Source organism: Thermobia domestica, chromosome 3 (assembly GCF_964235325.1).
Source record: "Thermobia domestica chromosome 3, izTheDome1.hap1.1, whole genome shotgun sequence".
NCBI classification, from domain to species: Eukaryota; Metazoa; Arthropoda; class Insecta; order Zygentoma; family Lepismatidae; genus Thermobia; species Thermobia domestica.
In genome coordinates, this window is record NC_137456.1 from 116,373,074 (window position 1) to 116,393,795 (window position 20,722).

General features: G+C 34.4%; 1 protein-coding gene across 2 annotated transcripts in view; it reads right to left on the reverse strand.

The window, feature by feature from the left end:
* The window catches only part of LOC145680677 (uncharacterized), a 246,213-nt gene that overhangs the window by 3,792 nt on the left and 221,699 nt on the right, over nt 1–20,722 (reverse strand). Inside the window, exon 4 of one of the 2 annotated variants that reach the window (XM_081751553.1) lies at nt 4,003–10,037. The exons of the other annotated variant lie outside the window; for it this stretch is intronic. Coding sequence (XP_081607679.1) covers nt 9,788–10,037 — 250 coding nt within the window. The 3' untranslated portion in view covers nt 4,003–9,787. Of the gene's footprint in view, nt 1–4,002; nt 10,038–20,722 lie in introns of those variants that run through there. 2 annotated transcript variants of the gene reach the window in all.

A 20,722-nucleotide genomic window follows, 5' to 3' on the forward strand; every position in this document is an offset into this window, starting at 1 on the left:
GGAAGCCGGTTGGGGACCAATAGAACGTCTCGACTTTAAAGGGTCTCGTTACGTCTTTTCTCTAACGCATGCGCCTTTCTTACACGTGGTCCCGAGTTGAATTCCCGATGGTAGAGTATAAAACTAGGAATGCAATGGATGTACCCGATTGCAATGAAATGAGCTGAGCGAGCTTAAACTACGTAATCATTCCTGGCCATTATGCAATAATAAATGCCATTTTTAATTATTGACAAAAAAATCGCGTGAAAACTTTTTCCCCATGTTAAGTCTATGCAAGCGTTTTTCGGTGATTATTCCTCGATGGTACATCGGATTTTTGATTTCGACCTATGTTGTCACTCAGCACGACATACTCTATCAGCGTGCTAAGTTTGGTTGAGATCGGCCAAACGGTCTAGGAGGAAGCGTTTTTCGGTCATTATTCCTCGATGGTACATCGGATTTTTGATTTCGACCTATGTTGTCACTCAGCACGACATACTCTATCAGCGTGCTAAGTTTGGTTGAGATCGGCCAAACGGTCTAGGAGGAGTTCGCGGACAACCAAACGGCTAACCCGAGTATAAGAGCTTCGCTTCGCTCAGCTCAACAATTAACCTCAGAATCATTTATTCCCCTCCAGTAGCATAAAGGGTTTGATCGTGGGACATTTACCTAAACTTTCATTTCATTTCATTCAAGCCTTTCCTTACGGCACTGGCAAGATGTTAGTATGGTTAATCCGATACAGATGATTGACTCTTAAACTTTAATACACGTTTGACTACAATAGTGTCCAAAGATAAGACAAATATCAATCGATAGATTAGATTGAGCGGAACAAAATAAAATTCTCATGCACGGTTTTCGAGAACGGATTATAACGGAATATAACGGATTTTTATGGTGTTAAAAATTATGTCGACCGTTGCTAATCCGATGTCGTTGATAGTCTTTATTCTGTTGGAGCAGATAATTAATTTATCTATTTATTTACTTCCATACTATATATAATAGGTTAAGTAGTAGAAAATGAAATTTTTAAGTTTAACGTCACACGATTATGTCCATTACGGTAAGAGAGATGATGATTAAAGCAAGTGAGTGATGATGGAAGAATTAGTGGAATAAAAAGTGGGAAGAGACGGAAGTACACGAGGAAACCACGATTTGTCCACCATAAATTTACTTGGCCGGGATAGAACGAGGGACCCAACGCACAAGAGGTAAGCGCTCTACCACTGAGTCATCGTGCCCCCGAGGTTAAGTAGTAGATTATATCTGCTGTTGTTTGTTTTTCTGTAACTGTGAGACACGAGTTCTAACAGTGATAGGCATACTACTTGTAATAATCTTAATAATAATAATAATAATAATAATAATAATAATAATAATAATAATAATAATAATAATAATAATAATAATAATAATAATAATAATAATAAATGGTTATTAAGTGGAAACACATTTTCAAATTGAAAGTTTAATTTCTAATATTACAAAGGCAAATAAATACATCTCAAACAGGAATATTTAATTAACTTACAAATTATCTTTTTCACAAGTTCTCATCTGCTATGATGAAATGGTGGCTCTAATACATCATTAAATATTTTCTAATATTCAGTAACCGTTCACTAGCATTGCAGCAGTGGACAGGTGAACAGTGGACTTTCTCGCAATGCGCTGTTAAAACGAATTATCAAAATAGTGGAATTATAGTGAAATCTTTTTGGAGCCTTCCTTAATCATTGTCAACGTTCCCTGCAACTGTCTTATTCCGTCAAATTATGTGAAAGAACCTGAGTAACACCTTCGAGGAGAGTGGACCAACAGCTAAGAGAAAAAGTGAAAGTGTAAACGCAGTGCAATTTTCAGAAAACATAGAAACTGCGAAAAGTACTCGCCGGTCCGCTTGGCGACACGCTGTATCACTTGGAATAAATTGTAGGTCTGTGCAAAGGATACTTCACCGCAATCTTCTCTAACACTTCCGATGAAAATTGTTAAGATTCTAAAAAATGGGTACTATGAGGTTCTCAGACACATTGGTCAGGAAATGTTGAACAAGATAATTGAAGAAGACCTAATGAATAACCTGTGGATGGGTGATTAATTTCACTTTCGCTTAAGTGGGTATGTACTTCGTAAATAGGCAGAAATTTGGTAATTGGTGTGATATTGCTCCTACAGCACTTCATCAAAAGCCTTTTCATTCTCAAAAAAAGACTGTCTGGTGCACAAAGGGCTCATTAATGATAATAAAAACCTACTTTTTCTCAAAACGATTCTGTTAATGCTGTCCGCTACGTTGAAATACTATACTTTATATTATTATTATTATTATTATTATTATTATTATTATTATTAGTAGTAGTAGTAGTAGTAGTAGTAGTAGTAGTAGTAGTAGTAGTAGTAGTAGTAGTAGTAGAAGAAGAAGAAGAAGAAGAAGAAGAAGAAGAAGTAGTAGTAATAGTATTTCCATTTTAAAATTCGACCATTTTCCTGGTCTTGAAACCGCATTACTCGAACAGGACGGTGCTACGAACCACATGACAAGAACCTCTTTAAATTTTGTGATTGCTTTGTTATCAAATCATGTCATTTACACCACTGGGGATGTTTCATATCCTCCTCCTCTCCTATCTTAATCATTTGGGATTTTTTTCCTTTCGAAAAACCTGTAAACAAAACCGTTTGAAACTAATCCACCAAGGACGATCTCAGCTTTAAAATAGCAAATTCAAAATAAAGTTGCTGTAATTTCTTTCTGGATGTTTCGAGATGTAATGAACAGTTTCAAGCCTCAACTTGAAGAATGGCTGTGCTCAAATAGAGTCCTCAAAGACATTATTTTTTTTAATGAATTATTTAATGGAATCCAACTTAAATATGTTATTTTTTTAAAGAAAGAAAGTAAAATGCATATAGAACAAAATGGTTCTTAATGTAATATTTTTATCAATAGATGGAAAAACAAATAATATGTAATTTATTTTCAGATCTCTAAATCCTCTTCGTTTCAATGCGTCACTAATGTATTCCTGTAAACAAAAATGTGTCACAATAAAAATGCAATATTATAATTTTTTTACAACTTTTTATTTTTATTTTGCATAATGCCGATCTTCCTAAATATTTGCAATCATTCCACACATTATTTGTAATGATTACTAATCATCACTTACTGTTGAACTAAACGAAATTATAAACATTAAGAAATGTAGCACATACCCATGTGGGATCGCAGTTGAACTAGTGCCTGCCTGTTAAATAAGACTTGGTGGACTCATTTACAGAACAGGATCTGAACCACATAAGCTCTTGATCATTTCATTTAAAGATGCAATAAATATATTGCATAAAAACTGCAGTAGAAAATTCGATTCATTTGTGTCGTAGATTTATCACAGCTTTTAAAAGTAACAGGCATCAAATATTGGAAAACACACAGAAACTTAAATAACATTTGCTGCGTTACCAAATACGTCCATATGACTACTTATAATTAAAAAAAAAAAAAAAACACCTTTGTTGTACTGTAAAGGTAAAATTTCCACCTATCTTGTGAATAAATTGAATACCGGTAACAGGAATTTATTTCTTGTTTCTGTAATTGTTCCGGACATCATTATATTACGTGAAAAAGTAAGCCTCTTCTTAAATAATGAAACACACATTCACAACACAAAATTAAACAAATATCGCTTTCCTGTACAAATTGTTTAAAATTACTGATTATTATTATATACGAGTATAAAATTATATAATAATAATATACCATAACTCTTTACAAGATAGAATTTATTAAAAATTTTCAAAAATTACAAATAAAATACTAGTTGCTTGAACATTTTTTTTAGGTATTGTTGAACATGTCGATAATACATCTGAACTTGTAAATTACAAGCCATATACTCAGAGTTACAAAATAACTAACTTCTTTCCATATGGTTGTAGATCATATACAATACTAAACAAGATTTTTTGATTTGTTATATTTTTCTTTTTTTTAAAAAAAAAAAAAATGTCCTCAAGAAGTTTGAAACCTCTTTTCAGCACCAAGACGAGGAATATAGAGTTTAAATTAGGATATACACACATAAGCTTCCTTTTATAGAAGGTAATTTTACTCCAAATTATGTAAGAATACGTAAACTAGACAGGTTTTAACAAGTTCTAATCAGTATCTATCGCACTTATTTTCTATTGTAACAGTATTTGAATTGGATCAGTTCTACTGTATCTGAACTGGAAACATACAAAGAAAAGAATAAGAACTGAAAAAAAAAAAAAAAACATTAACACAAGCAAATATAACGTGCATCATTTATTCATATTATTGTTCCTTTAGTTGAAAGTTATTATGAGATCATACATTTATCAAAATGAAAACAAATAGGACACTCACAAATAGGAGTTTTTAACATGTAAAGTTCTGCATCTCAATACAGAACCAATAATATTGACACACTACAAAAATTAAAATTCAGATAATTTATAATAATGAATAATTAAGATTTATAATAATGAATAATCTGTAACTGAATGCGTAACTGTAAACCACAGGATCAGTTTAGCACATTTACCAAATTGAAATATATTCGAAACATCATATATTCATTTGTTTGAATTGCTATTATAACTGAAATTTACCAACAAGAGAAGTTAGTTATATTTTACTTGATGAATCAATCATATGATTTCTTATAATGGTGGGCTTTCAAATGTTAGTATCCCTATTTGTTTGCATAAGATCATAATATAATGAAGCACGATACTGAAATATATAAAACTTTCTTTGCAATTTTATTGGTAACCTTCTTCCAGTTTTACATTTCACACTAACGTAATGTAGGCTAAAGGAGACGATGATAATGACTATTAATGAAATGATGGAACGAAGAAAGTCGAAAAAACGGAAAAACCTCGAGCAAAGCCATGCATAATGTATTTGTCAACCACAAAGCCCACCGGCATCGGCTGGGATCAAACCGGGGACTCACGCACCAGAGGTAAACGCTCTACTGCTGAGCTACAGTGGCTCTCGTAATATTATTCGTGTTGGTCAGTCATCCCACTATTAGAAGACTTAAAAAAATAAAAGCAAAATTGTTTCTCTGCTTAATTGTGCTATCACAGGAATTACGTAGGCCCCCTAAGAAATCTTGGAACTCACATTTTCTGGATATAAGAAAATTTTCAAAAATGTCGTATTCATGTTAACAAAAGCTTTCTTTTGGTTGGTTCGTTGATTTGGATTTTTAGATTCCAGTCAGCACCGAAGACGTTGACCTACAGCTTAAGATGGAATCTGAACCCCATGACTTTCCACCGTGAACTGAACCCGGATCTTCAGCGCTGAAAGCGTGTACGCTAACCATATAGCCACGTGGCAATTCACGGATCATTTTCCTAAGATATTTATGATAAGTAATATTTGTCGTCAAAACATAGAAACGATTTACGCTTATCCTTAAAATAGAAGAACCATTTTGGGAATGTACAATTAATCATTTATTGTATTTCTATTTTAACCCCACAATGGTGTTTTCTAAAGACTTGAAATAATTCAAATCAACTATAATAATTCAAATCAAGTGAATTTTTGTTTCAAATTATAAATTGGGTATTGTGGTGGAAGATATGGTCCAAGTATATTAATGTGCATAAATTATCTTCGCATTTCGTAAGTTGCATATATCCAATCAGCATTTTCATACTGAAAAGCAGTGCATAAAAAAATAGTGTATCTGACCGCCATTTGAAAATCATACTTATACTTTTATCTCACATTTTCAAAATAGTATTCATATATGTTGAAAGTTTATTATTTTTCAAGTTATAATTGTTATAAATTCATAAGGTTATATACGTAGTTGGGTAGGTCTTCGTAATTCTTATTTTAGAATTTTCAAGTTTGATTCCCAGTATTCTAAAAGATAATTGTTCTGTTTGATGATAAGTTTTCTGGTTTTTTTTTTTTTAAATTTCAATTTGATAATTTTTGAAGTTTTTAAAATAATTATATTAATTATAGTTGTTAATGAGATTATTTATGTTAGCATTTCACAAAACATTATTATTAGGAACAATGTAAAAATGCTAAACACACACACATACATTTCATCTTACGACCTTTCACACTATCCTCTAGTCTTGAACTTTTATTCTCTTTCAAAAGTGTGAAGTAGCGTCCCTCCCAAGGATGTTTTTCGGTCTGCCTACATTTTCCAAATAAATGAATGTAGAAAAGTGGAACCAGGTACTATCACTATTTATACATAACATAAATAACCAATTTACATATTAATGCTGACCAAAATTATCAGTTATCCGTAGCAACCATAATTTAAATATCAGCGAAGTAAATTCGTTGGTTTCACGAATACGAGGATTCTAAACCGTAAACTGGAACAGGGAAGCGCTAGATTTCTTAATTTGCCTTCCGTTCTCATCCATAATCATGACATAGGTAGTTTCGTGTAGTTCATTTAGAATTTATAAAGATTCATTTTGGACAACTGTAAGTGCAAAATCAAATATCGGAAGTCATACCAACGGAACCTTTTCTTTCATAAGGAAGAGATGGTGGAGCTTACAGATGAGTTAGAAATCCAAGGGAACAAATGTATCACTAAGTTCCAACAAAAATTGTGAAATCTTTCGAATTGCGAAGCTCCCCCTGTTTTCCGTGGATCGAGAAATTTAAGTCACATTCAAAAAATAAATAACAATTCGAACAATAAAGGCGCATTCACAGATAATAAGACGTGTATTCAGAACGAACTCTATATAGCTTCACAAATATAAAGGTTCACTATAGCCGAAACAAAAGCTTACCAGTAGCTATTTCCTAATTCCAAAACTAATCCACTCAGAATTGTCATTCTCTTCACTAAGATAAAACTCTAAACCAGGCTTTCTCAACCTATTTCATATCACGACCCTCTTTTATCACTCCCTTACCAGCGACCCCTATAAATAATTTTCGGTTCATAATAAACTTTTTGATTCTTATTGCCTATTGCTTACAGTTGTATTTGACTTTTTCTTGTATTTCAATATGCAGTTTTTCATCTGTTTCATTAGTCTTTTATTCCAAATGTTTCTCTAACAATTCTTTATTTGTTTAATATTCTTTGCTGTGTTTTACAATAAATATGGGGATAAAATTATGTCTGTCAAAATAAGAAATTCACAATAATTTTTAAAAGTATTTTCACCCTAATCCCATTTACTTACCTCCTTTCGCGACCCCAAGGTTGAGAAACTGTTCTACACTATTTCCCCATATTTTTCTCAGCCTATTCGAAGGTTTTTCCCCTGAATCTTTTCAACTTACACTTACAAACTACCGTACTCAAATGAGGAAAGGATAGGTGTAGGTAATAACAGTCAGTAAGAGTATATTATATTGAACTTTGCACACAGCAGGTTGCAGAAGCAGTAGATTACCGTAAACAGAAAATGACTAAATGCTATGGGCTACAGAATAGATATTGTAGAAAATAGGGGAAAGGAGGGCGCGAAAACAGGCTGATGTAAAAGTGGGCAGAGAGATGTACAGGAAGTTAAACAACGTGTTACGAAGGGAAACAGACAAAACAAGGGAAGAGTTTTACAAAAGAAAATATGAGATTGTAGAAGAATTAGAAAAAGCTAAGAAATTTTAGGAAATGTACAAAAAAAAAAAAAAAAAAAAAAAAGTGAAATTTATGGAACTTCTGAGAAAAGAAGGGAGTATTACGATGTCAGTAAAAAATAAAACGAGAGGATAGTAAACGAGAGGAGTGAAGAAGTTTTAGGAAGATGGAAAGAATATGTTCAGAACTTGTATGAGAATAAGGATAGACTCCGTGGGCTAGTTGTTGAAGCAGAAAATTAAGTACGCAAAGATGATAAAAGGTTTAATGATCTTCGGGATGAGCTTAAAGACATTCACCCGAGATTAGGAATAGAAAGGCGCCCAGGATAGATAAGTTACCAATCGAATTCATTAAGAATATGGGAGACAACGGCAAGAAAGAATTGGTCTGACGCAACAATGAAATATATGGAACCGGAGAGTGGCCAAAATAGGAGATCACGATACCGCTGGCCAAGAAATCGAATGCAGAGATGTGAGGACTACAGAACTGTTAGTCTTATATCGCATGCAGCAAGATTTAGCTTCGAATACTGATCAGAAGGTTGCGTAGAAGAACAAATGAAGAAGTTGATGAGGAATAGTTCGCGTTTAGGAGAGGTAAGAGCACAAGAGATGCAACTGACTTATTAACAGTAACCGGTGAACGAAGTATAGTAAAAAAAAAAAAAGTGTATGTTGTATTTATTGATCTAGAAAAGATTTCGATCGAGTGAACTGCAAATTGTTGATAGGAGTTCTAAAGAAGTTTGGGTTAAAGTAGAAAGACCAAAGACTCACAAGAAACTTACACACAGTATATGAACCAACAAGTAAGTGTTAGACAAGGGAAGAAATGACAAAAGAGAGTTCAATTAATAGGGGAGTTCGACAGGAATGTTGTTTATCGTCAATGTTATTTAATATATATGTAGAAGAGATAGTGAAGAAGAGCCTACATAATGAAGACAGTATTTCGGTTGGGAGTAGAATGATTAATGTTTATGATTTGCAGAGTTTGAAAAGAAAATCAGTTTGTTGCAGAGTCTGAAAAGAAAATACGTTTTGTCTGTAAAGACAATACGTTAGAAGACTGACAAAAGGTTATGAAAAACACGGAAAGAAAATAAATGCTAGAAAGTCAACAAACATCGAGATTGGAACAAAGCGATCGGTACAAATATAAAATAGGAGGGATAAAATAGAAGGTGATTATTTTTCAATATCTCAGTAGTATTATGAGTAATGACATGAATTGCGAACGTGAAATAAAAGCAAGGAATGACAAAGGATGACGTTAAGAGGAATATAATACTTGGATCCTGGAATAAAGAGTTAAGGAAAAGACTCATAAAATGCTTCATGTGAACTGTTGTACTTTATGGGCAGAAAATGGATATTACGCAAAAACGATGAAAAACAACTGGAAGCTCCAGAAATGTGGGTGTGGAGAAGAATGGAGAGAATTAGCTGGGTTCAACAGGAAAAGAATGAGAACGTGTTAGGAATACTGAAGGAGAAAAAATAGTTTTAGATGTCATTGGAGAGATGAAGGTTGAGACATTGACTGAAAAGGAACTTTGTCGTGAGGGATGCACTAGAGGGAATGATAGCAGGAAAACGAAGAAGGGGGCAAAATCTACAGTTGACGGACGGTATTAGAACAGAAAAATCGTACGAGAAGACGAAAAGGTTAGCTAAGACCGTGTTACATGGAAGCTTCTTTGTTGCGGCAAGTGATCTGCCAATAATGGAAGAATAACTGTGATGATGGTACGTTGTTGATACGGGGTTTAAAATTCGGAAACCCCTTTGTGTACGCTACTATATATTTTTTAAAGTTTTTTTTTTTTTTTTTTTTTTTTTTTTTTTTTTTTTAAGATCGCTTTGGCCCGCCTCTTATTTAGCGACAATCCTCACATTCTTATAACACTCAACTAGCGAAAATATGCTTTTATCCACAAATGCTGTATTTTTAATTTATTTGATATGGACTAGTATTGTCCTTTTCATTTTTACGTTAATTTCGTTTCGATTTCTTACAAATACGCCTAGCCTTTTAAAATTTATTAACTTCCTCAAAGTTATATTGTTACTGCTTACACTATTTGCATTGGTTGCAACATATGGTCTAGATGTATGCATATGCACGCTTGTAATTGGGAAATCTTCAAACATTCAATTTTCTTGATACAAGGTGTCAGAACAATGCACTCTTTTAACGTGTCTATAAAGTGCACTTTTCTGATTGAAACTTTTGGAACAAATTCGACAGAAATATGGTCTCTCTCCTGTGTGAATGAACATATGGACTTTCAAACCAGATGGCCTCTCGAAGCGTTTTCCACACAGAGAACAGACATGTCGCTTTCTCTGCTCTGCTTGTCTTGTCTTTTTATGCCTCAATAGAATCTCTGGAGGAAGAAGTCTGAAAGAAAGATAAAATAATCGCTTTTAGAGAAAACAATGTAGCGAATTAATATTTCATTCTATAGATAAGTTGAAAAAATGCCGTTATACTTTTAGTATTTTATTAAAAAAATCTTAATTAATCAAAATTAGTTGTTAAAAACCACGATTTGCCGTTTCAAGTGTTACCATGGAGTGCCTTCAAGGGAAGAACTCAATTACCGACTTTCAAAACTCATTAAGTACACTAACACTTTTTTTAAGGAGTGAAAAAGGCGAGTAACTTCCTTTCTACTTGATATAATAAGTAGTCAAAATTTAAATGTATTTTTATGTAGAAAATAACAAATTATGGCACATATTCAAATACTGGAAAGTTGATTGAATTAGAATTTAGCATCTTACTCAGCAGCAAGGCTATATGAGACACGAACCTACAGCTTAATATAGGATCCGAACCACTCGAGCTCCCACGGAAATAGAAAAGACGTGTACGTAACCATATAGCCAAGAGGAAGCTCAAATACTGGAAAGGTATATACATATTGATATACTTGTATACCTTCTACAAGATGGCACCTCTATCACAATTGAATTTTGGAGATTTTGAAGAGTTTTGGATGATTCAGTTAAAAGACGCTGAGGGAGCTTCTGTCTACAATTGAACTAGAGGGAAATAAGATACAGCCATGTATCATAAACAGAAGTAATGCTTGTATAGAATTGAGCAAATATAGTAAAACTATTTGTTCTCAATTCATAATTACAAGAAAACATAATATAAGCTAGGTAGAAACTAAGAAATAGCTAACTAGCTGCCCCAAATCCATTATTAAAATAAGCAGTAATATTTTCTCTATACGTATGTTAAGACATCATATAACATATACGAACGTCATACAATGTATTTTAGTAATACTATGCATAGAACGTATATTATTGGCAGTGATTCTTAGCTCGAACATAATTTATAGAGTGGTTCTAAAGACAGTTTACATGGGACAAACTCTGGAAAGCATATTCTTGAATACTCAATGTTTGGCAATAAATGTTCAGATTTCTATTTGGTGCTGCCTCATACGCCCAGCATGGGTTTGTTTCAAAGGCACATTAGCATAGAAGTAGTTCTCTCTGCTCTGATGCTAAGAATTCCTGGTTCGATCCCAGGCCTTATGAATTTATGGTGAGTAACATTTACGTCTTTATCATTCCACCATCCTTCACATATATTTGTAATTTGTCTCTTCCAGCGTACAGTGCACCATAGATTAACTTGCCTACCTAAATCACTGCTTACGACAATCTTTGTTCTAGTGCAAATGATTTCCTTCTAGGCTAATGCTGGTATTTATCAAACTCAAAGGAATTGAATTACGTACCTACTGTGATTCCTACATTACAATAGTTTATATGCTGTGCTCAGTGTTTTATCCAGTCCCCTCGATTTTGGAGGGGAACCTGAAGTTCTAGGTAGGGAGCCCATTAAAAATTTGGAAAGTAACCATGTACGTTATGCAACCCATACCTTTATATAGTGTGCAAAGAAAGCATCTGTACACTTTTAGAGAACTGTATTTTTGTTTTTCACTGCTACACATTAATTTTTAACTATTGGAATATAAAACTTCTCCATATACAAGAATTATTACTAATAATATTTTGATCAGATAAATTATTCATATTTATTCAATTATTAAGATATCAAGACTAATTTAGAAGATTCTTACCTTTTCATGAAGTAAATATTTAAATACACATTTTTAATAAACCATTAAAGAATGCAGTTTTAAAAGAATGCAGTGCAGTTCTTCGTGAGGATGCATTATACCAGATTTTTATAATATTTCTTGTATGGAAAAGTTTCTTATAAGAGACGTGAACTTAAGTGATGTGTAAGTTGTAGTCTTAATCTAGTACAAATTCGTGCCATACTTGAGAATGAGCTTTCAACTTTGCAGGTACCTATAGGGCACACACATAATGCGGCAGCTACATGTCGTAGTGTAGGAAAAGTCCCCAATATCATACACTTGAAGCAGGGGCGGATCCAGGACGGACTTCTGGGGGGGGGGCGGTCGGCGGTAATACTGCTACTTTTAAGAGCTCCAGACTTGTTATGGATGGGTTTATTTATATATAAAATAAGAAAGTTTCCTCTTGTGGGGGGGGGGGCGATCGCCCCGATCGCCCCCCTCTGGATCCGCCCCTGACTTGAAGTTTACATGTCACTCAACTTCATATTCTTCTCTGCATACTTCTTTAAAATTGAATGAGAAACTTATATTCAGTTACGCACTCTTCAAAATTCAAAGAAAAGAAAATCACACAAATATTTGAGTTCTTGTATTGCATTATCCATAGGCATAATGTCATCACTAGACTTCGGATTTTAAGGCAAATGCCTATTTTGTTCCCTTTATAGGAAGTAAAAAATACTTCGGATCTTTACGAATCATGAGGAATTAAGCCTATTAAAACACTTTATAAGTGCCCTAAAAATGCCTAAAATGGAGTTTAGCGCCTATTTTGGCCGTTTTGGCCTAAAAATGCCTAAAACTGCAAAAAATACAAAATTCCTGTATTTTTTAAATAAACTTTTTTTTTAGTGTTGAGTGAAATTTAATTGACAAATCTGAAGGCAGAGTGAGTGTGTTTGTCGAGGCTAATTTTAGTCTAACTCGTATGAAGAAGTGAAACGCAGAGGGTGGTTGTATGTAAAAAATTGTTTCTAAAAGTTGAGCTATTTCTGCTCAAGGTCAAGCCCATTTGTGAAAGACAAAGACAAACCATCCCTTTGCATCCTGCAGACACTGTACTGAAAGATCTCTATCTCTTTCTGTCTGTCTCTCTTTCCCCAGGGGCAAAACCAAAGCTATTGCTAAGTGCATATCGCAGTAACCAATATTCCCCTCCCTGCCGTTCTGCATTCTTGGAACTATTCCACCTTTTCTCTTCTGTAGCGGCTCACTTCAGCTCTTCTGTGATCCGTTCAGCTCTCTGGAATTTGGACAATAGTTTACACACACACATTCACAAATCAACACACAGCTCTATTGAAGCAAGAATCTCTTCGGGTCTTCGCTTTCAATATTTGGGAAAAACCAAAGTCCACGAACAGAAACGATTCATGAAGTGACGCGGTTCAGTTGACTGGAGTATCCATCCATGTATCATTTTCGGGTCAGTGCAGTGATTTATCTTAAACACGTAGTTCAAGAACGATACATCGTCTCTACAACGCATGAACAATTGGACTCAACGGCTTACAGCCCAGTCACAGATCTTGAGGATTCTTAAAAAGAAGTTTTGTATCATACGCAACAATGCCAAAGGAGAAGTCTTCAAAAAGTACCTTGATTCGCCAGTGGTTGCAAGAATTTCCAGATCTAACATACGATGGAAGAATAATCTTTTGTCCATTGTGCAGCAAGCAGGTAAGAAAAGCTATTTTTATTTACAGAATTTATAAATTTAATTAAATCAATTGTACACCCCCCCCCCTCCTTGTTTCTGTATAGCTAGCTAAAGTAAAACCTTTATCAATGGGAGGTTAACTATTTTAAGAGACAACGTTACTGAGCTGCTGAACTCGTGAAAATCTAATTTACATGGAATTTAGATCAGTTAAGAAAAAACATAAAAATAATCCTGTAACACAGGAAAATCTTTAAAATGTAAAGACTTCTAGCAGCCTGCTTAAATGAAATATATGAACGATGGTTTTGAAAGTGCTAATGGAAGAAAGTGTCTAGACTTACACATTCAACAGTTTTAGGGATTCTCGGGGATCTTGAGAAAAGCGGACATGGCATTCTCGGTTCTTTCCGAAGGACTCCCCCCCCCCCCCCGAAAAAAAGCGGTAAAGGTTAAAAACAATGTAAGTTAAAGTTGACATATTGTGTCAGTAACTCCAAAAGGGGTCCTCTTTTCGGAGAAAAATGTTTAATGCCAGCAATTACTCGACAGTTTCAGGAGCTTAAGAAAACATATTTTTGCTATCTCGTTTTTCAAAAGAAAAAAAAAAAAAATACGAAAGAAGTTAAGAAAGGCGGGATTCAATTTTTTTTAAATGCCAACAGTTCCAAAAGTTTGAAAGAAGAAATGTGCAATGCCAATATTGATTATCTTTAAAAAGTTAAGGAAACTGGATATATCCTTTCATCCCGAAAATATCTAAAAACGAGGATTTCAGTTTGAAAGAAAAACTAGAAATGTCAATATCTTGAAAAGCATAAAAGATAGGAAAAATGTTTAAAGGCCATTTTTTTTTTTTTTTTTGTTATTTTTCTCGAAAAAGAAAGAAAAGATCTGTTAATAGTTAAATAACGGCGTTTGAGGTTCATAGATTGTCTCAGAACTTGTTTTACGAAGCAGAAACTTGTTTGTCTCTTTGTTTTTTTATTTATCAATTTTGCTCGAGGTGCTACTGTCTATTGTCTTAAGATGCTATTGATTTCCATCCATAGTTACAGACAAATAAATTCCACACAGGGGCAAGAAAAGAACAGTCTGACACTCGTCTAACAAGAATTACAATTGCGGATAATTTTATTTTAGGACAGATCTTAAGAAAGGAAGAATTTGTCTCTGATGTTCTCTCCCCAAAGCCAAAAAAAAAAAAAAAAAAAAAGAATTCTAATCGATTGCTCTCTCTCTCTCTCTCCTGATGAAGAATATCCATACACCTTTTGTCGCAGGGCCGCAAGAGACAACTAATTTCCAAAAAAAAAAAAATTAAAAAACGCCAATTTTATTTATTGTATCATGCTGATGTTCACGCTCAACTAAGGCATTGCTAATACTTTATTTTCGTTCTAACTTTGGTTTCTGTCAGTTGATAGTTGCAAAAATTTTGAATTTTTGAAATTTTAAAACGGCCCTTATTTTAAATTTTTGACAGGTCACTGATTTTCACACTGAAACATTTTAATCATATTTTGGGGAAAATTTGGTTCAAATCAGTTAAAAATTTTGTAAATTACAGTTTTAAAGAAAATTTTAAAGGGACGATATTTTGAAATTTTTCATGCAATTATTTTGGCATCCAAATCTCAAACAAAATATTGCCAAATTATGTTTTAATTTTTGCCAAGTTGGAGTGTGTCAGCATTCGAAATTAAATAAAATATAGTGCTTAAAATTAAATTAGTTACAGTGCTTAAAATTAAATATTATTTCTCAGATATTGATATACAATTTTATTGCTTCTGTCTGTAAATTGGGGATTATTCTGAAGTAAAATGCTCATCGGTTAGTCTTTTATTTGATCTGTTCTGATTCGAAATGGGACTGGGGTATATTGGTCTTTAACGAGGTAGACCAACAAGTTTGCCTTTTTGTCAACTTTAAATCAATAATGTAACGTTCACCGATTAAAAAAAAAAAAAAAAGCACATTACGACCAGAAAGGCAAGCAAACAGTGATGGTAGTTGTCGCAATTAGTGCTCTCAATCGGGTCAGTTCGGGTCGACTTTTGGTTGGACACCCTCGAGTAACGGGTCGGGTCAGGTCAGCCTAACTCGGGTCACGGGTCGGGTAGCGTTAGACCAACTCAGTTCACCGGTCGAGTCGGGTCACCCGAGATAGTTTGACCCGACCCGACTGGTGAACTGAGTTGGTCTAACGATACCAGACTCGTGACCCGAGTTAGGCTGACCTGACCCGACCCGTTACTGAGGGTGTCCAACAATAAGCTGACCCGAACTGACCCGTTTGAAAATACTAGTCGCAATGTACACGAAGAAAATTAGAGAATTTGAAACCGAAATTAAAGTTAAAACGCCACCATCTTCACTAGTTTTGTAAGAAGCATTTGAAAATATATTTCAAAGCGTTTTTTTTTTTTTTTTTTTTTTTTTAAGGTTTCTCAGGAAAAGAAGTGCCACTTAAAGCAACACATTGATGGTGCTGGACATCTTGCCAAATCTAAAGCGAAGAAACAACAGAAACAGACACAGTTAACTCAGCCTTCTGGATCTGGATCTGAATCTGGAACTGCGAACACATTTAATGCGGATCTTGCTAGAGCCCTTGTCGCTGCCAACATCCCATGGAACACACTTCAAAATGAAACATTCCGACAGTTTTTACAGAAGTGGTGCCAGCAATCGATACCGTGTGAGTCAACACTCAGGAAAACGTGTTTGGATTCTGAATACAACAATACACTTGATACAATCAGAAAGGATATTGGCGATTCCAGCATTTGGGTAGGCGTCGATGAGACTACTGATGCATGCAATAGATACATAGTGAATGTTGTTGTAGGAAAACTTGATGAAGATGGACCTTCAACTCCTCACTTGTTAAGTAGCAAGGAAATTAAGAAAGTGAGTGCCCAGACAATTGCTTACACCGTGAACAAAAGTTTGCAACTTCTGTATCCTAGTGGTGTGGATGATTCTAAAATTCTTCTTCTTTGCACAGATGCAGCTTCTTACATGATTGCTGCGTTTAAGAACCTAAAACCTTTCTACCCCAACCTCATCCATGTTACCTGTGTAGCACATGCTTTTCATAGAATTTCTGAAACAATCAGGAACGAATTTCCTCAAGTCAATGCCCTCATTTCTAACATGAAAAAAACTTTTTGCAAAGCCCCATCGAGAATCGCTGTCTTTAAAGAAAAACTGCCTGGCATTTCTCTTCCTCCACAACCTGTCCTAACGCGCTGGGGAACATGGCTTGAAGCAGCTTTGTATTACGCAGAGAACTTGGACGCTATTGCTGGTGTTGTTGGCGAACTTCCTGGTGTGGAAAACATTGCAAGTGTTTCAGTTTTGAAGGAACTTTTCAAAGATTCCATTCTCAAAAGAGATCTTGTATATATCAAGTCAAATTTTTCATTCTTACCTACGACGATCACTAAGTTGGAAGCTACGGGAAAGCCACTTAGTGAACAGGTGTCAGTAGTTAACGAAGCCGAAAAGAAAATCCAAAGTGCTACGGGGAAAGTTGGGGAAAAAGTGCAGTGTAAGTGGGAAAGTGTAGTGAAGAAGAATGAGGGATTTCTTGTGTTGGCTCGTATAGGGAAAGTTTTGATGGGAGAGGATGAAACCATCCCCGACGAAGTGGAAATGAAAAATGTATCGAAATTTAAGTATGCTCCTGTAACATCTGTCTCAGTGGAAAGATCGTTTTCGGCAGCAAAGATGATCCTTACAGACAAAAGAGAGAGATTGACAGTCGAAAACTTTGAGAAACTGTTGGTAATTTACTGTTTCCAAAATTACGAATGAGCAAGTTGTGTACTGAATGAATCACCTGATTCACTGAAAACAAAAGATGTTAATAAAAAGGGGTATGTAATAATTTATACTATTATTTTTAGAGCCTATTTTTAATTTTTAGCGCCTATTTTCCTATTTTTAGTACCTATTTTAGGCGCCTAAAATTAAACTTTTTGGTGCCTAAAATTCCGAAGTCTAGTCATCACAATTGAACACTACGGACGATAAAGAAATTTTGCCAACGGTATCCCCAAACCTTCTATCAAAATTTCTAGCAACGCTATCACATATAAGACTATCATCAGAGCCGTCGCTAGACATTTCGGCGCCCGGAGCGAAGTAAGAATTCGGCGCCCCCTACACTCACCACATCAAACTTTTTGTTCTTATTTTATTTTATTTTATTTTATTTTTTTTCATATAAGAGAAGCAGCTTTTGCTATGTTGATTCCTTTATCAAGCTGCTTGGACAGACCATTGCAACAGCCAAAAGCGTTTTTTTTTTTTTTTTTTTTTTTTTTTTAAATAAGAGCTGTTTTCAAGATGCGTATTTTGCACATTTTGTTAAATCTGACAAAATTACCTTTGATTGGTATACAGACCCAGCTGGAGATCAGTTATGGAAATTTATAGTACAATTAATTATTTGTAACGTTTTATACTGTCGACAAGAAATGAAATTTCAACATATTAGAAACTGGGTGCTTTTGAAATGTTCGAAATGGGTGACAGCATTAATTTCCAGTAATAATTGTAAGCTTTTGTAATTTTATTCTGTATGTGACCACAAAACTGACATTTTAATTTCCATTCTTTTAATATCAGCAACTAAACGGGTTGAATTAGACCTAATGATAGACATTCTTTTATTACTCTTAAGAGTTGGTGGTGTGATATTATTGTTTTAAATGTACATGCCCCAACAGAAGATAAGAATGATGATGTAAAAGACACTTTTTAAGAATAAGTACGGTATGACGGGTATTCAATCGAGTCCCGCGATACCATATGAAAATTCCATTAGAGGATTTCAATAGGAAGTAGGGCAACAGGATATTTTCAAACCGGTTATAGGGAAAGAAAATCTACATATGGAAAGTATTGACAACTTCATTAATTTTGTGAACTTTGGAACATCCAAAAATCTTATTGTGAAGAGTACAAAATTCCTACATCGCGACGTTCATAAATACACATGGACCTCGCCGAATGGAAGAACACACAATCAAATTGATCACGTTTTAGTAGATAGAAGAAGACAGTCTAGCATAATTGGTGTTCGCTCGTTCAGAGGACCCGCCTGTGATACTGATCATTATCTGGTGGCAACGATAACAAGAGAGAAATATTATTGTTGAGTAAAGAGAATATTCAACATCTGAAAACGGCGAGGTTTAGTTTAAAGAAATTAGAGGAGAATGAGGCGAGAGGGGAATACCAGATTGAAGTGTAATTGATTCTCGTTTTCAGGAGGTTTTGCGAGCACTGATGTTGAGGATACTTGGGTTCAAACTAGGGATAACATTAAAATTTCAGCAAGAGAAAAATGAGGATACGCGGAAATACGTAGGAACAAATTATGGTCCGACCAGGAATGCAACAAACTAATGGAGGAGGGAAAATAGGCGAAACGGGGTTGGCTACAAAATCTGAACGATATAACTACACTAAATTTAGTTAACATTAGACGGGAAACTTCCAAAATGTTTAGAAGAGAGAAATGCGATTGTTTGAAAGTTTAAATTAATGAACTTGAAGATAATAGTAAAAGAAAAAATCGAAACATGTTCAAGGTCATCAAAGAAATTAAGAAATGGTACTGGTATCAACCACGCTCGTATATATTAAAAAACGACGACGACGGAACTGTTCTTGCTGATACAGATAGCATCTTGAATAGATGTAAAGATTAATTTGGTTATTTGCTTAACACAGCCAAAAATTAATGTTCGTGGGGAAAGGGAAATGCACAACAGAACCATAAATTTCAAAGACTAGCCGAACAGAAGTAGAAATTACTATAAACAAATTAAAGAAACACAAATCTCCTTGTGCAGACGAAATTCCGGCTGAGGTAATTTTGGCTAGAGGGGAAAATTGTGGAAGAAGGTACACAAACTCATTCTCCTTATCTGGAACAAGGAGGAATTACCACAAGAGTAGAAAGATTCAATTCCCTGATACATCAATTATTTATTGATTTTAGAAAGGCTTATGATTCTATTACGAGATAAATTCTTGCAGAATTTGGAGTACGGAAAAGCTAGTTAGATTAATTAAGATGCGTTTAAACGAATCCCAAAGAAAGCCCGAGTAGGAAAATTCTGGTTCACGAGCTTCCTCGTCGAGAATGGCCTGAAACAAGTTGAGTTGTCGACATTATTATTCGATTTTATTCTGGAGTACGCTATAAGGAAAATCAAAGAAAGCAACCAGGGCCTAAAGCTTAATGGTATTCACCAGGTTATGGCGTATGCTGATTATGTAAATCTGATAGAAGATGATAGGAGAACAATAGAAAGAAATACAGAGACCTTATTAAATGCTTGCAAGTTTAGAAGTAAATGCAGAAAAACTAAATACATGGAAGTCCACTGAGATTGTAATACGGCAAATTATAGATGAGTTAAAATATCAAATAGTACTTTTTACACAGTGGATATTTCAAATAGCTAGGATCAATAATAACGGACGAAAACCACATTCAAGAAAAAAAAATAAATAAATAAAATAAATGTCAATTACAAGCAGGGAATTCGTGTTGTTATTCAGTTCAAAATCTCTTGTTGTTGCGAATTCTGTCGAGGAATTTGAAGCTCAAAATATATAGAATGATAATCATGCCTGTTGTTCTGTATTATTGCGAAGCACGGAAGAACGCAAAGTATTTGAGAACAAGATCCTGAGACGAATATTCGGACTCAAGAGGAACGGGAATGGAGAATGATGGAAACTTCATAATGAGGTGTTACATAATTTACACCCTTTACCAAACATTGTTAGAATCATGAAATCTAGGAAGCCCAGATTGGCAGGTCATGTAACGAGAATGAAAGAAAATAGGAACGCATTAAAAGTTTTGACTGGAAATCCAATCGGAAAATGTCCATTAGGAAGAACCTAGAGGCAGATGGAAGGACAATATTAAGATGAATCTCACAGAAATAGGAATACAAAGGAGAAACTGGATTCAGTTTTGTAATGATGGAAGTCATTGGAGAGGTTTTATAAACGTGACATTGAACCTCCGAGTTCTATAAGTTATAGAGTAAGATATTTTACGGTAAAAATTATTTTGTGAAATATAACGGGAATTTAAAAGGTTTATGTTTTGTCTGTATGTAGATAGATAAAACAGAGCACAACTGATACTTATGCATAGAAAACATATTCTGGCGATACAACTAGCTGATGAACAAATTATCCCAATAAATTCCTTCAAATTGGAAGCATTTCATATGTGAATGGAATAAA